Here is a 16,249-nt window from a genome sequence, read left to right on the forward strand (position 1 = left end):
CGTTTCAGAGCTTCCCTTTAATGGATGTTGCCATTCTTGTTTAAAATATTGACCAAGATAACTTGAATATTATAGAGGTGCCTGTTTAAAGATGCTACAGGAATATGATACTTTTGGTTTCAGGTAAACCTGCTAACGGCAATGTAGGGAAAGGATTAATTTTTTGTCAAAAGGCAAAAATTTATGTTATGATATTTTGTATGAACCTTTCGGAAGATACTTCGAATTCTAGTTGCATAGATATGTACAGGTACAAATATGTCGCTTAAAAAGTCAGAAATTACTTAAGCTGAATTTTAAAAAAATATATATAAATGCTTCTAACAAATTGGTATCAACCGGACTTGTTTACCATACATTTGTGTAACAGACATATGGGGTTTGATTTATTTATACAATCCGAGTAAAAAACGCACATGATCGATTATTCTGGTTGAAATATTATACCAAACTCTTTGGATAGTTTGTCAATGACTGCAAAACTTTTTATATAAATATGTCTGCATTGAAAACTAACAAAAATTTTAGATTTTAGCTTTAGTTGCAAGGACGTTTTTATTGGAGTTTAAAAACATCAGTTGGGGGTTAGGGGGATGCTAAATGGCGTGTAAAGCCAAACTTAAACAAGGATGACAACATCCATAAAAGCGAAGCTCTGAAACGGTAGTACAAACGGACATTAACACTTGTATAATGTCAGAACTGAATAATCAGAATGCATGTATAAGAGTCAAAGCAAAATTGTAAGTAAATTTGTTGAAAAACTGCTTGATACAGGATAATGATTATGGACATACTTACATTTTTAGGACTTGATTATAGAGTTGCTTCGCTTATAATATTGTACTTTGTTGTCTCAGGAATCAGTATACCAAAAATCAGACCAATCGGATAATTAGATCACATATTATATAAATTTGTTGTTAAAAATGTTTAACGAAAAAAGCTATTTAAAAAAGTAAAAAAATCAACATGTTTAAAATGGACGTACGGACATTTTGGTAATGATTATAGAGTTGCTACGCTTTCTAAATCGTACCTACCTACTAAAGGAATCACCATGCAAAATTTGAAATCGATAGGACAATTCTAACATGCCTAAATTAACGAAAAAAGCTATCCGTGACGGACGGACGTACGGACGGACGGACCGACCCTAATTATAGAAAAGCTTCGCTTTTAAAAACCGTTTCCCCCTCTACAGGGTAATAGGTGTTGAGAGTAATTACGGTACAACCAAAAAGCGAAATAAATCTAGAATAATATTTGGGGGGCATATGCAGAGGTCATTAATTCTACTACTATGTGTTGATATCCAAATTTGCAAGAAGATTCATGTGAGGAGAAATTGGAAGTTTTCTATAAAAGAAGAATGTTGTAATTATAAAAAAATATCTCTACGTTCAATGTAGTTATAATTTCTGCTCCCATGGGGCTATAAAATATTCTAACTAAGTAATAATGTAAAATCACTTGTTTATTTAAACCTTCGGCTATAAGAGACATAAACTCTTGGTGATAACGTAAAAACTCTTGTCATTTTAAGCATTCGGCAATCAAAGATGTTAACTTTTGGTGATAATGTATAAACTCTTGTCTGTAAAGAATAAATGATAAGTAAACTATTTATTTTGAGCCCACAATATAAAGATTTATTATCCTATTTGGTTGCTGGGGGTTAACCAAAATTAGTTATAAGATTTATATAGCATATAAAGTTTATCATAGGGCTAAAATATAATTTGTTTACAGTGGCACTGGCGGGGTAAGCAATTCAACTGGGAGCGTTAAACTCAGGGATAAGGGATAGGAAACCTGGCCATAAATTAGGTCTCGGCCTGGTTTTAAAAGGGATCATGCAACTTTTACCTTTTGCCTAATTTAATGACCTTACTGGCAGACGGCTCATATTGGCTACCGCTCTAAACCAATAGTGTTCTGTGATTTGGGCTTGTTTTGTATCAACCAATCACCAATTGGCGGAAATTTTAGAAGCAGACAATTCTAGAAAAAATAATGATTTGTATGCTACAAAAAAATAAATATAAATGGTGTTAGATCACATTAGTTTAATTATTAAATCTGCTAAGAGTTAAACATTAAAAAAGGGCCATATAGAAAAAACAAAAATAATGGGATTATTTTTTTGGAAAGAAGGTAGCTACGAATTTTCATTTGGTAGTTTATAAATTAGATGTTGTATTTTGAATTTTAAAGATTTTAAACGGAATTGATACAACACATTAACCCTAATATTTGTACAATACAACACAGTACAAATATATCATTACATAATAGTATCCAAAGAACTTGATAGAATGTTACCCAAGTGCATATTCATTTATTTATTTTGAATTTTAATTAGCAATGAAATTTTCAAATAAAATTTTTACTCATTAATAAAAATGCAAATAATACAAACTAAAATCTGTCTGAGGGAAACCCAACGATAGCTTTCTGACAGTTCAAATTACCAAAGTAAAAGATAAAAAAATTTTGGGAGAGAAAAAACTTCATTTTAACAAAAGCCATTAATATATAGGTTTATAAAAAGTTATGTTTTTTACTTTAAACTAGCTACCTGAATTTGATTCTATACTTTATCTACACACACACACACAGCTTTTTTATTAGCGTTTAGGACGAACCACTGCGCCATCCCAAAACTGGTTTATTAGGCCTAGGATTGAAATAGGCCTGAAATAATATTTTCCTACGTTTCCCATCCCTTATCCCTGGTTAAACTGTTATGGAGTTAAATTTTAAATTCTATTTAATCATAAATTTTACCTAACTTCTACAGGAATCATCATGAAAAGTTTGAAATCTAGGAAAATGCTAACAATGCCTGAATTAGGGATTTGAGCTTTCCTTATGAAAAGACGTAAAGAACGGCCCTAACTATTAAAACTTCGCATATGGAATTAGTAGTATATTCACTGGTTATAGAAAATTGGGGTATAGTAACTTCCGTAACACCGCACCTTATGGGGCGATTCTTCGTATTTTTCACAGTAGCTTTTCTCCTATTTCTAGCCCCTGCGGGGCCAATTACCTAACCCTGTGGGGCAATCACCTAACCCAATATAACCTAACCTAACCTAAAATAACCTATATAAAGCCATTATAAAAATATGACGAATCGCCCCTTATGGGGCGATGTTACGAAAGGGACTATTCCCGAAAATTGCATAACATATTCAGTAAATGTATTAATTAGCCGATATTTGGTAATCAGTGTAATGTTTAGATTTACGTTTTAAAGGAAGAATATTTGTTGCTAAAAAAATGTTTGTATGCATCTGTTAAGTGAACATTGTATGCCTGCTAAAAGTCGTTCGCACTGCTTTACCCTAGATTTAGATTAACTGCTCTACTTTTTGTGTACAAATATCAAAGTTTTATATTGGTCATATATCTGGAAAATATATTGAACCTCGTAAAAGTGTCGAACTATGACGTCAGAAAAAAATAACAATTAACCAATGAGAAGCCAGTATTCACTGTAAATGACCAATGGTAAAATATATAGCGGTCTCTCATTGGTTAATTATTAATTTTTTCTGACGTCATAGTCAGACACTTTTACTGGGTTCAATATATTCAACAAGGGTAAATAAATAAAATGAATGACCTACTAACTGGTAAATTTATTTTATAAGGTAAATATAAGATCAGTTACTGAATTTTAAAAAGATTATGTTTATAAAATATATTATGGTTATTTCAAAGATTATTTGTAAAAGCTTAGCAATTCTATAACTATTACCTTAAAAGTTTGTATGTCAGTTTTAAACAAGTTGATTTTTAAATCTTTTTTACAGCAATTTTTCTATGTTATGATTATCCTATTTATTTAATAATAATTTGTGGAATAACAAGAACAATGTTATTTAGCCGATAATTGTAATATACCTAGGCGGTAACTTAATCATATTCATTGGGGATATACATAAATTTATCGTCCATTGTTTTATCCCTAAAGATCCCTTCATTTACCTTAAATTTAACTCCAAATGAGGAATTTCTAAGTGGAAAGAAATACAGGATTCTCTTCGTTTCTCCTTCTCTAATTCTTTTTCCTGAAATATTGATAGAGTTTAACTTAAAGTCGATAAGATAAAACATTATAATAACCGGTTTTACCCCATCCCTTATTCTCTTCTCAACTTTCAGACTGAAAGGGTGACGCAAATTTCAGACCCTATATTTGGCGATGTGAGAATAGTTATTTCTTTCATCGTATTATAAACGGCTTTCCGCGGATATAGAATGTACAATTATAAGATTAAAAACAAGTTTTTTAGCCCCGTGGTGCCGAAGGCACGGGCTTAAAAATCTTGTTTTAATCTTATGATTGTACATTTTTATATTCGTAGAAAGCTGGATATAATACGATGATAGACATAGTTTTTTCGTATGGATGAGAACCGGTTCCTATCCACCGGATTCGAATAAATACGAGAAAAAATTATCCTTATATTATAGCGAATTAGATAATCTAGCAAGCATCGCTTTTTTCTTATAGTGAAAAATAGTAAATCAAACGGCGAAAATTGAGATCTGAAATTTGCGTCACCCATACAATATGACGCAAAACGCATGAAAGCTACGACCATGGCATTATTTTAAACCCAATCGAAATATTTGGTAAAATTGGTTTCAGATGATTTTTTTTTATTAAAAGTATGAAAACATGAAATTGGGTTTCAAGGACGTCCAAGCTTTTTTTTGGAGGTTAAAAATTAGAGCAAGCAACCCCTTACCCCTCCCCCCCCCCCCCTCCCATTAACGGCCTCGTTGGATTTGCATTAAAATTCAACAAAAACTGTTGAAAACCCATTAATAAAAACAAAAAATGTACAATGCTAATTGAATTTTAAAAATATTCTGGTTTTGCGGTACACAAGAGTAGAATCTACCATTCTTCTCTTTGAAATTTAATTAGGTTAATTTAAAATAAAAGTTGTACTCCTCTAAAAGAAAAATTATTTTTTTTATTTCATAATTTATTCAAGGAGCTTTTCTGCAATTACCTTTGTGTGTTTGTTTGTAAGATCTACTCCTGGAACTTGTAAATTTGCCAGGGAGGGACTGTGTATCTGTGTGTTGATGGTATCCTACAACAGAGAGAGAACTGTAAATTTGCCAGGGAGGGACTGTGTATCTGTGTGTTGATGGTATCCTACAACAGAGAGAGTCCCAAAAGTTTTATAATAAAGTTGTTTTCTTATTCGTTTTCAACATAGTTAAAAACCTTTCCAGGGTTTATGTGAAGTTATCCTGTAAAGGAGAACCATATCAGTTTAGCTTTAGATCCTTCATTACAGATAGACAAATAGGTAGACAGACTGACATCTTGTTACTTTATTATAAGGATTGTCATTCATTTTTTCCCAGTAATATGAGAATTTAATAATACATATATCTGCATATACAACTATTATACAGGGAGGGAGTGGACATTGGGCTGTTTATTACACTAGTCCCTAACGTTTTATAATAACTTTTTCTTATTCGTTGGCTTAACAACTTTGTGGACTTTAATTAAATTTTGATTGATTTGTTGATTAAGTTCAAACGTTTCAACCCAAATTTGTGATCTACAGAAGAAGTAATGTTGTGTATCATCATTGCGAATTTACATCAATTTATCGGCCATTGTCTCATCCCTTTAGATCCCTGATTATAGGAAATAATTTTGTACCTTGCTATTGACAGAAGCATTTGATAATTGTGAAGTGGGGATAGAAGATATATTCTTGGGTTTACTTGGAGGGGGGATTTTTTTCTAGGGGCGATTTATCGAGTGGTGGTACCCTCCCCAAAAATAGTTATAAACCTTTCCAGGACGCATGAGAATCTACCCTGTAAAGGAGAACATGATAGGTTCAGCGGTTAATGAGATCCTTCTGTGTAAACATATAGATAAACACACAGACAGACAAACAGACAGACAAACAGACAGACAAACAAACAGACAAACAGACAGACAAACAGACAGACAGACAAACAGACAGACAAACAGACAGACAAACAGACAGACAAACAGACAGACAAACAGACAGACAAACAGACAGACAAACAGACAGACAAACAGACAGACAAACAGACAGACAAACAGACAGACAAACAGACAGACAAACAGACAGACAAACAGACAGACAAACAGACAGACAAACAGACAGACAAACAGACAGACAAACAGACAGACAAACAGACAGACAAACAGACAGACAAACAGACAGACAAACAGACAGACAAACAGACAGACAAACAGACAGACAAACAGACAGACAAACAGACAGACAAACAGACAGACAGACAAACAGACAAACAAACAGACAGACAAACAGACAGACAAACAGACAGACAGACAAACAGACAGACAAACAGACAGACAAACAGACAGACAAACTGACAGACAAACAGACAGACAGACAGACAAACAGACAGACAGACAAATAAACAGACATCCTGTTACTTTTATATAAGGATTATCGGAAATAAGTTTGTACCTTGCTATTGACAGAAGCATTTGATAATTGTGAAGAGGGAATAGAAGATGAATATTCCTGGTTACTCTCTACTACAGCTTCCTAAGTTACAAAAGTTGGTGTTTTCGGGCAAAGTACTTGTTGCCATAAACGTTCAAGGGGGGTAAATGGGTGATTACCACCCCCAAAAAAAATTTAGGATTTTCAATTTTTACCCACCCCCCCCCCCCCCCCAAATAAAAAAGCTTGGACGCCCCTGCTTGTTGCGCACTGAAAATCCCTCTCCAACCTTCATATTTTTTAAATAAATTGAAAATGAGGGAGGGGGATAACCCTGTCGTGCTGCCAAGTATTACCAAAATAATTACCTTTCAATCTATTTAGAAATAGGTAGGGGGAGGTAACAATGCTTATCAGGGTACTTTGTGTGAAATGTTATAGTAACATTAATTATGACAATTACAATTTTTACTTTATTTCATTATTTTTAAAGGCGAAGCTTTTCTATGAGGGTCGGTCCGTCCGTCCGTAACGGATAGCTTTTTTCGTTAATTTAGGCATGTTAGAATTGACATATCGATTTCAAACTTTGCATGGTTATTCCTCTAGTAATTAGGTATGGTTTAGAAAGCGTAGCAACTCTATAATCATTACCAGAATGTCCGTACGTCCATTTCAAGCATGTTGATTTTTTTTTACTTTTTTAACAACTAATTTTGATGTGAACTAATTATCCTATTGATCTGATTTTTGGTATACTGATTCCTGGGACAACAAAGTACAATATTATAAGCGAAGCCAATCTATAATCAAGTCCTAAAAATGTAAGTATGTCCATAAACATCATTCCGTTTTCCAACAAATTTACTTACAAATTTGCTTCGATTCTTATTCATTTATATTCTGATTATTCAGTTCTTACACTATACAAGTGTTAATGTCCGTTTGTCCTTCCGTTCAGTGCTTCGCTTTTATGGATGTTGTCATCCTTGTTGTTTTATGTTTTATCGACTACATTGCATTTTATAAAAGTGTTTTTTTCTGACATATACTCAATGGGCTGAATGATATAAAATTTCTTAGGCTAGCGAAAGTCTCCAAATTCTTACATATTGCTTTATATCAATGCAAGTCCAAGGAAACCCTAATTTCCAGGCAAGCCTAAGAAACTTTAAGTAATGTGGCCTAATTTTAAGATAAACATCACTTATTTCTTTCTTTTGATAACCGATCAACCAAATTATGCATATAGTAACCTATTTTTATATGTTTTATAGAGGAGCTTCGCTCCAAATAAAAATGATTTACCTCCTCTATTGTGACATTGCACGCTTTTTTGTTCAGATCTTGTCTCACACCTCGAACTTGGCGATATTCCTAACACAAGTTTTATTACATTATTTGAGAAAGCTAGCTAGTTGCAGTTTTATAAGAAAATAGAATGCTTCCTCTCAAAGTGTCTTTCGAACATAAAACCCCCACCACTCTTATTTTAGGATGTGGGGTATTTCTTCCGAGTGACCTAGCACTGCGGGGCTTACCAGTACCCGATCTAACCTAACCTAACCTGACTTAGAATAAAAAAAAACACAAAAACTAAATTACACCCTTATTTTATAATTATCTTTTAATAACGTTGGGGTTATATAGGTTCTTAACAGGCATTATGTGTGAAAGTCCACGGATAAGAAAATATTTAATTTCTGCTGATGATATGAATATTTACCTGATTTGACTTTTTAGCTGCTGCATGTGCCACTAAGAAAATCCTGAACAATTTACCGATTTCAAAACTAGCGGTTAAGCCTCTATAGGTCTATAGAGGCAATTAAGGAAAGAAAGTTGGCTCTCCACATTTTATTTGGTTTTAAAAAATGTTTGGCATGGATATTTTTGCAGGGGCGATTTCTCTTGTGGGGGGGGGGGTTACCCTCCCCAAAAATAATAAAAAAAATCTTCCCTTGTTCTATGAGAATCTTCACTATAAATGAGATCCATATCGGTCAAGCGGTTAGTGAGATCTTGAGCTAGAGACACCTAGACATCATGTTACTGTTATATAAGGATTTTAGACAAAATGCAATAATACTTTTCTCGTATTTATTCGAAACCGATCAATATCCGGTGGATTAGAACCGGTTCTCATCCATACGAAAAAAATATGTTTAGCATCGTTTTATGTACAGTTATCTACGAATATAAAAATGTACAATCATAAAATTAAAAACTAGTTTTTTACATCCGCGGAAAGCTGTTTATAATACGATGCGAGAAAAACCTATTATAGATAGTCACTGGATAGTCAAAATATTATTTACAAAAGCTAACTTTATGACATATTGTAGAGAAAAGATTCAAAGCTTAATATTATTATTGTTGGCAACGAATTAAAGACACAGAGATTTATTCCAAACAAGGGTGTCAACTTTTATATAAACATTTTCTCCAAAGGATTGATAAAATAATAGAATTTATGATCCTAAATAAAGGAAGGGCAATTATAACTATAACAGCAAAAAGGTTGTAGTTTTAAAAAAGCTGAAACTCTGCAATAACATAAAAACTTTCCAACCGATGAAAGTTGAAATATTATAAAAAAAATGCACTTAAATTTACGGAAAATCACAAACCCTAAGTCGACTCCTATGTTGTTCAACAAGAAACTTGGTCATTCATCATGAAAAGAAAATGGGTCATACACATTAATGCCTTTTTCAACAACATATGTACATTGTACATCAAAAATTATTTCTAAAATAAAAGATTTTTGATAATCCGATTCCGGTTTCCCATTTCCTTTGAGTGCCTATTTATAAACATTAAACAATTATATTTTATCAGTTAGTTAAATATGTCAATATAGTTCCTATGACAATTGAGCATTAGAAAAAAGAGAAGGTTTCAAAGTTTTACAGTTTTTTAATTAATTGAAAACTTGACAATGAAACAAAAATAATAAAAATATTTACTAGGTATCTAGATAAATAGGACACTGGAAGATAAAAACAAACCTCAATTATGATTACAGACAATTTTCCACGAATATTAAAATAAAAATCATAAAAATAATGTCAGTTTTGTTTGCCCGTGCCTTTGACTTCTCGGTGGTAAAAAAAATTGGGATTAATTTTATATTTTTTTCTTTAATATCCGCGGAAAGCTGTCTACAATAGCTATAAATAACAATTCTTACCTTGCATAACAGATAACAATTGCAACACACGGAGCTAGAAACGCAAACACAAACAGAAATTTCTTTGGGGAACGATCGTATCTGAAATGTAAAACAGTAATTTAATTTTTATAAAAATGTCTCCACATCTGTTAAAATCGGGGTATCAAGTACAGTAACACTCAACAGACAACCAACATTTTGAATGCACAAATCTTATCAGAAGTTAAAATTATACAATTGTATGGTAATGAGTTGGCCCTCTATAAGAGCTATGACATTACGCCCAATCTTTTTATTTATGTCCCGCATATGACAAAGCAGCATGCAGGAGGAACCAATTTTAACGTCTTTAGGTATGACGCAGTGTTGGGCCGCGATTCGAACCTATCGCCTTCCTTACAATGAGCAAGATATGCTTTCTCCTATTTGTAGGTAAACTTGCCAAGTTACAGATTAAGAAGAAAATACCAACCAAGTTGAAGCTTACATTTTATATAAACTGGACTTTTCTATAATATATAAAAGTCAAATTGATTTGAGTTTTAAATTTTTTTTTTTAATTTGGTTTAAAAGCAAATCAGACCTACATGGCCATTAAGAATAATTTTTATACCTGTCTGGAAGAATTGTACAGGAGCCTATAACAGGATCCAGACCAAATTGGCCCCACTTTGACAGCAGAGTTGGTAGTACACTTCCAAATCCTAGAAGAATAAGCTCTAACTGTAGAAGGAAGGACAAACGCACATTAATTCTTGTATAGTTTCAGAACTTAATAAGCAGAACTTTAATTGTACACAAATTTGCGAAAATATAAGATCCAGGACATGCTTTCAATTTAAGGATTTGATTATAGAACTGCCTTACTTATAGTATTGTACCTTGTTGTCCTAGGAATCATTTATCAAAAAATCATAAGAATAGGATGAATATGTCATACAACAAGGATGACAACATCCATAAAAGCGAAGCACTGAAATGGTGCGACAAACGGACATTAACACTTGTAAATGTATAGTGTCAAAACTGAATAATTAGAATATAAAAGAATATGAGTCGAAGCAAAATTGTAAGTTAAGTTTTTGAAAAACTGCTTAAACACAGGATATGTTTTATGGACATACTTACATTTTTAGGACTTGATTGTAGAGTTGCTTTGCTTATAATGTTGTACTTTGTTGTCCCAGGAATCAATATACCAAAATCAGATCAAACGGATAATTAGATCACAAAAAAATTTGTTGTTAAAAAAGTAGAAAAGTCAACATGTTTAAAATGAACGTACGGACATTCTGGTAATAAGTATAGAGTTGCTACGCTTTCCAAATCGTACCTAACTGCTACAGGAATCACCATGCAAAGTTTGAAATCGATAGGACAATTCGAACATGCCTAAATTAACGAAAAAAGCTATCCGTTACGGACGGACGGACCGACCCTAATTATAAAAAAGATTTGCTTTTAAAAAGTGAAATTTAACGAAAAGAGCTAACCGTTAGAGACGAACAGACGGACCGACCCTAGTTAAAAATCCGAGTTAGTAGTTGCAAGTTATAACAAGGAGGACAACAACCTCCATGAAAGCGACGTTCTAAAGTATGGTGTTGACATGTCAGTGGCCAATGAGCATTAGCTATAAAAAATGAACTTACGGACTCTCGACAATGAATATATTTCTGAGAACTGTTTGATTTAAATTCTTGCTTTACTATTTATTTTTTGTTCCTTGTATTGAATGTGACCTACGGAGCAAATTTCTAAATGCTTGGGAAAGATTTATGAACGTTGTTTTGCTATATTTTCATTTATACAGCTTTAAACATGCATAATTCAAAACAAATATTTATTCAAAAGACAGTTTTATGCTTTAAGTTCAATTGTTGTTTCTCAATTTATAAAAAGTTTTTAATATAAACAAATATATGTCCATAAGTAATCTATAATACAAAGTAGAATGATGTCTGTCCGTCCGTCCGTCCGTCCGTTCGTCCGTCTATCTGTCCATCCGTCCGTCCGTCTTTCCCTTAAGATCTCGGTAACCACTGAACCGATTAGATTCTACTCTTCAGGGAATGTACCTACTGGTCCTGTGGTGGTTTTAGGCTATTTTCTTGGGGGATGAGACACCCCCAACCCCCCCCCAAAAAAAACAAAAAAAAATCCCCACCCATTTTTTTTAGTAGGAGATATCCTTGGTCCTTTTTTTGTAGGAGATACCCTTGGTCCTTTTTTTTGGCGAAGATTTCCTTGGTCCTTTTTTTATCATCTCTTGGGGCAAAGCCCCAAGAGGTTAGGGGCGAAGCCGCTAGTAATTTAAATTGTAATGCAAAAATCCTTATATAAAAGTAACAGGATATCATTCTGTCTGTATTTATGTGTGATTGTGTCTATCTGAAGCTTAGTACTGCTTCACCGATATGGTTCTCCTTTATACAGTGAAGCTTTGTATACGTCCTAGGGAGGTTTTAACCTGATTTTTGGGGAGTGGTAGCTTCACTATTATAAGATCTTTCATTTAAAAATTAAAACTTAATGTGGAGAACCGGAAAAAAACGTTTTAAAATTGTATTTAATTTCATAACTTGTATCTTTTTAAATTATATGAAAAATACAATAATAAAAAAAACGTATTATTGAATGAAGGAAAGAAAAAAAAAGAAATAAAAGAAAGTCAATTGCGCGATAAAAAAAAGGATTTCCGGACCTTTCAATATTATTAGATCAGCAAAGCAAATCCATATTTCACTTTATTCTGTTCGTACCTATCATAATAGTTATTTCTCGCATCGTATTATAAACAGCTTTCAGCGGATATAAAATTTACAATTATAAGATTTAAACCCCGAGATGTCGAAGGCACGGGCTAAAAAACTGGTTTTAATCTTTTGACTGTACATTTTTATATTTGTAGATAGGAAACTGGATATCAAACGATGCTAGACATAATTTTTCAGTATGGCTAAGAGCAGGTTCTAATCGGGGTCTTTGATTTGTAACTTACTATGATATGAAATTCAAAAACACCTCACAATTTGATACTTCTTTGCATGTACCCATTCTTGTAGTTTATTATATATGTAATTCAATGTCACAACAAGGATGACAGCATCTATCGAGGCGAATCATATTAAACGAGTAATTCGGAAAATAAGACCATAGACGTCCAAGCTTTTTTTTGGGGGGGGGGGGTAAAATGGCGCGTGAAGCGCGCCGCAAATTTCCCCCCCCCCCCAAAATTTTTACCCCGGGAGTAAAATTTGCCTGGGGGGGTAATTACCCCCCCTGAAATCTGTTGGCAGGGTAAAATTTTTTTGGGGGGGTAATTAAAATTTTATTAAATATTTAGTAATTAAAATTTTTTTTATTAGAGATTTTTATTTTGGGGGGGTAATTACCCCCCCTGAAATCTGTTGGCAGGGGTAAATTTAGTTTACCCCCCCAAAATTTACCCCCGGGGTAAAATTTTTTTGGGGGGGTAATTCAAATTTTATTAAATATTTAGTAATTAAAATTTTTTTTATTAGAGATTTTTATTTTGGGGGGGGGGTATTTACCCCACAAAATTGTTTGGGGGGGTAAATATCCCCTCCTAAATGGTTGGGGATGCCTTCGGCACCCCAAGGGTAGGGGTAAATTTTAAATGGGGGGGGGGGGTAATCGCCCCATTACCCGCCCCCTTGGACGTCTATGAATAAGACGTATCAGAATTGCTTACATTCTATTCAAGTTAACTGCAGTACTTACAATTTAAGACTTTATGATTGAGATGATATGCTTTTAACATTTTGCTTAATTGTTCTAGGAATCGACATCAATAAATTTTATGAAAAATAATGTAATAAATCAACATAGCTAAAAAATCTACATGTTAAAGATGGAAGAAGGACTTTCTGGTAATACCCTGTTGTTGAAGTAATCCTCACGCATGGCTTGAAACCAATAGGGCGATTTTACTATGCCTGGTCAATGAGAGCTATGGAGCTCGGACATGCCAAGAATGTAGAATAGCTTTGCATCTAAATTATGTTCTTGATCTAATAAATCAAAAACATAAACTTTCAATGAAATTTATTAATAATAAAAATTATTAAATCATTATAAATTAATTTAAAAGGTGAAAACAAAATAATTAAGAATTTTTGTTTAAGACATTTTCCTTATTGTAATTAATTAATTTGTTAACTGTTTTTTATTATATAGATTTATTGACGCAGAATAAAGTTTAGGTAGTATTTTGACAGGGACATGCAGGTGGGTTGAGTTTTTTATTTGGGGAATCCTCTCACAGGTCCCGGGATGGTTTTAGGCTATTCTATTTTTAGAATTAATATTTGATATGGTTTAAAGCTATTTTGTTGACTACCTTTTCAAATATAGAGCCCCTAGATGCTAGAGGCTAAAGTACATTTACAGTAGTGTAAATTAAAATTAAAATACACCACAAAGTTCTTTTCATGCTTTTATATTTAAAAATCAAAAACAAAAATTATCAAAAGTAATAATCGAACATACGGCCCTTTTTATAATCTCCTTCTATAGCTAGAGGTCTAAAAATGGTTTTCTATTTTTTGCAATGTACCTGGATGACCCTGCTGTTAGCTAGTGCCCGCCTGTATGAAAATATTCAACATCAAAAAATCAACGTTAGTTATGTTTTATCACCAAATTTAAAATATTAGTTATTTATAGCCCTCTATCTTTTAAACACACAGAAAATAAGACAAATATCAAATGTGAGGGGGGGGAGGATTCACCCATCTTCCTCCCTTCTAGGGGCGTTGCCACTGATATTACCTCCAATCCAAGTGCCCAGTACTTGTAGAGGAAGAAACTTGCTCGAGTATAATCTAAATATAATTATCACATTATAATGTAACAAGATAAAACATGTTTAATTGGGCGTAGCTACTCTATAATAAGTTTCATAAGTATACATGTCACTTCAATCCCTTAAGGTGCCATACAGCATTGATGCCTGCCCATATTTTTAAATGAATTGAAATAAGAGGGGGAGATATTTTTTATATTTGTAACCCCGGTATAGACCCTAAACTAACCCGTCCCCCTATTTTTTCAAATAAGGGCCACTTTGAAGTTTCAGGGAAACCGCTGACAATGAAAACAAGAATATTTGGATCAAGGAAAGAAAACGAAGTAACGGGTTTCATAGTATTTTCACAGTAGCTTTTGATAGGTTATTTAAGGTTCGGTTGGGTAAATGTTGTTTATTGCCCCGCAGGTTTAGGAAATAGGCCCCGGAGGGTCAGAGCCCCCCAAGAAAAGCTACTGTGAAAATACGCCGAAACCCGCTTTTTTTTATTTTCTTTCCATGAATATTAACGTATTTCCAAAAGACTAGATATATACATAGACTTTCTCTATCTGTAAGAAAATCGCATTTCTCACGTACATATCTGAAGACAGACATTTGTGATTAAAGAGTAGCTTCGCTACTAATAATACAAATGTAATAATGACTCCGATAATTAGATTATTATTGGGATATCCCCATACACATCAGATTTTGAATAATAACTAGGGAGGGAGGGGATATTGGACCGTAAATTATATTGGTACCCAAAGTATTAAATCCACGTTATCTTATCCGTTGGTTCATAAATTTTGGGTACTTTTATTGGATTTTGTTTGTCAAACTTTTAAACAATAATTTTAATCTGCAGAAGAGGTGTAATTATGTTAATCATCATTGGCTATTATACAAATTTCCAGCATGGCTTTAAACCCGATTAATATCCGCTGGATTAGAACTGGTTCTTCTCCATACTAAAATTATATATTGTATCGTATTATAGACAATTTTCTAAAAATAGTAAAATTAAAAATAATAATCTTGATACCGATTTTGTAAGCTCGGGTCATATTAATCTTATAATTTATCGATTTACCATCCGCGGAAAACTGTTTTAATACGATGCAAAAAATAACTAATATCGTTTGATATCGTATCCCCTAAGATCCCTGATATTAAGTAATGAAATAAGTGACAGGGAGATATGTGTCCATAACACAAAATACAAGTAATTTTATATACAGCGCATCTCTAAAATTTCCCGCTTCCCGCATTTTTTAATATAATAATAATCCCAATAATCATCATAATTATCCTCATTAATATTTCAGTGATTTCATGAAACTGAGCCCCCCCCCCCCCCCTTTTTTTTAAGTAATTTAAAAATAACCGGGAGGTAGTTTTGTTTTCATATGGTTAAACCATTTGAGGTACAATAACACTAAACCTAAACTGACCTAAAGTAATAAACAAACAAAGAAAAACTATCCCACCCTTCAAAATAAGCAAAGGGTTTCTTGTGCTTGACTAAAAACTTTGAGGGAAATCCGTCAATATCTCAAATAGCTCAAATTCAAAAATAAATCTTTCTGAAATTATTTTCAGGAAACACAGCACTATCTGAAAATACATGATATTGAATGTATGTCAAATTTTGAACATAGGAGATATGTTTTATGCAAAGTGGACAATAAACCAGAGAAATTCTATAAGTTAGTCATATGGGGGAAAAGTTTGACATTTGGTCGGTTTACCAAAAGGAAGAAA

The 16,249-nt window shown here is 33.0% G+C and overlaps 1 protein-coding gene across 1 annotated transcript in view; it reads right to left on the minus strand.

Annotated features, from left to right (window-relative positions):
* Nucleotides 1-16,249, minus strand: part of LOC145331155 (G-protein coupled receptor moody-like) — a 51,282-nt gene that overhangs the window by 9,911 nt on the left and 25,122 nt on the right. The window contains exons 7-14 of the mRNA XM_080175780.1: nt 14,467-14,519; nt 10,286-10,376; nt 9,691-9,771; nt 8,224-8,266; nt 7,806-7,874; nt 6,519-6,599; nt 5,037-5,120; nt 4,000-4,082 (exon numbers count right to left, since the gene is read on the minus strand). Of these exons, the coding sequence (XP_080031906.1) occupies nt 4,000-4,082; nt 5,037-5,120; nt 6,519-6,599; nt 7,806-7,874; nt 8,224-8,266; nt 9,691-9,771; nt 10,286-10,376; nt 14,467-14,519 (585 nt within the window). The remainder of the gene's footprint in view (nt 1-3,999; nt 4,083-5,036; nt 5,121-6,518; nt 6,600-7,805; nt 7,875-8,223; nt 8,267-9,690; nt 9,772-10,285; nt 10,377-14,466; nt 14,520-16,249) is intronic.

The sequence above is a fragment of the Acartia tonsa genome, chromosome 11, assembly GCF_053477335.1.
Source record: "Acartia tonsa isolate MP-2025a chromosome 11, ASM5347733v1, whole genome shotgun sequence".
NCBI classification, from domain to species: domain Eukaryota; kingdom Metazoa; phylum Arthropoda; class Copepoda; order Calanoida; family Acartiidae; genus Acartia; species Acartia tonsa.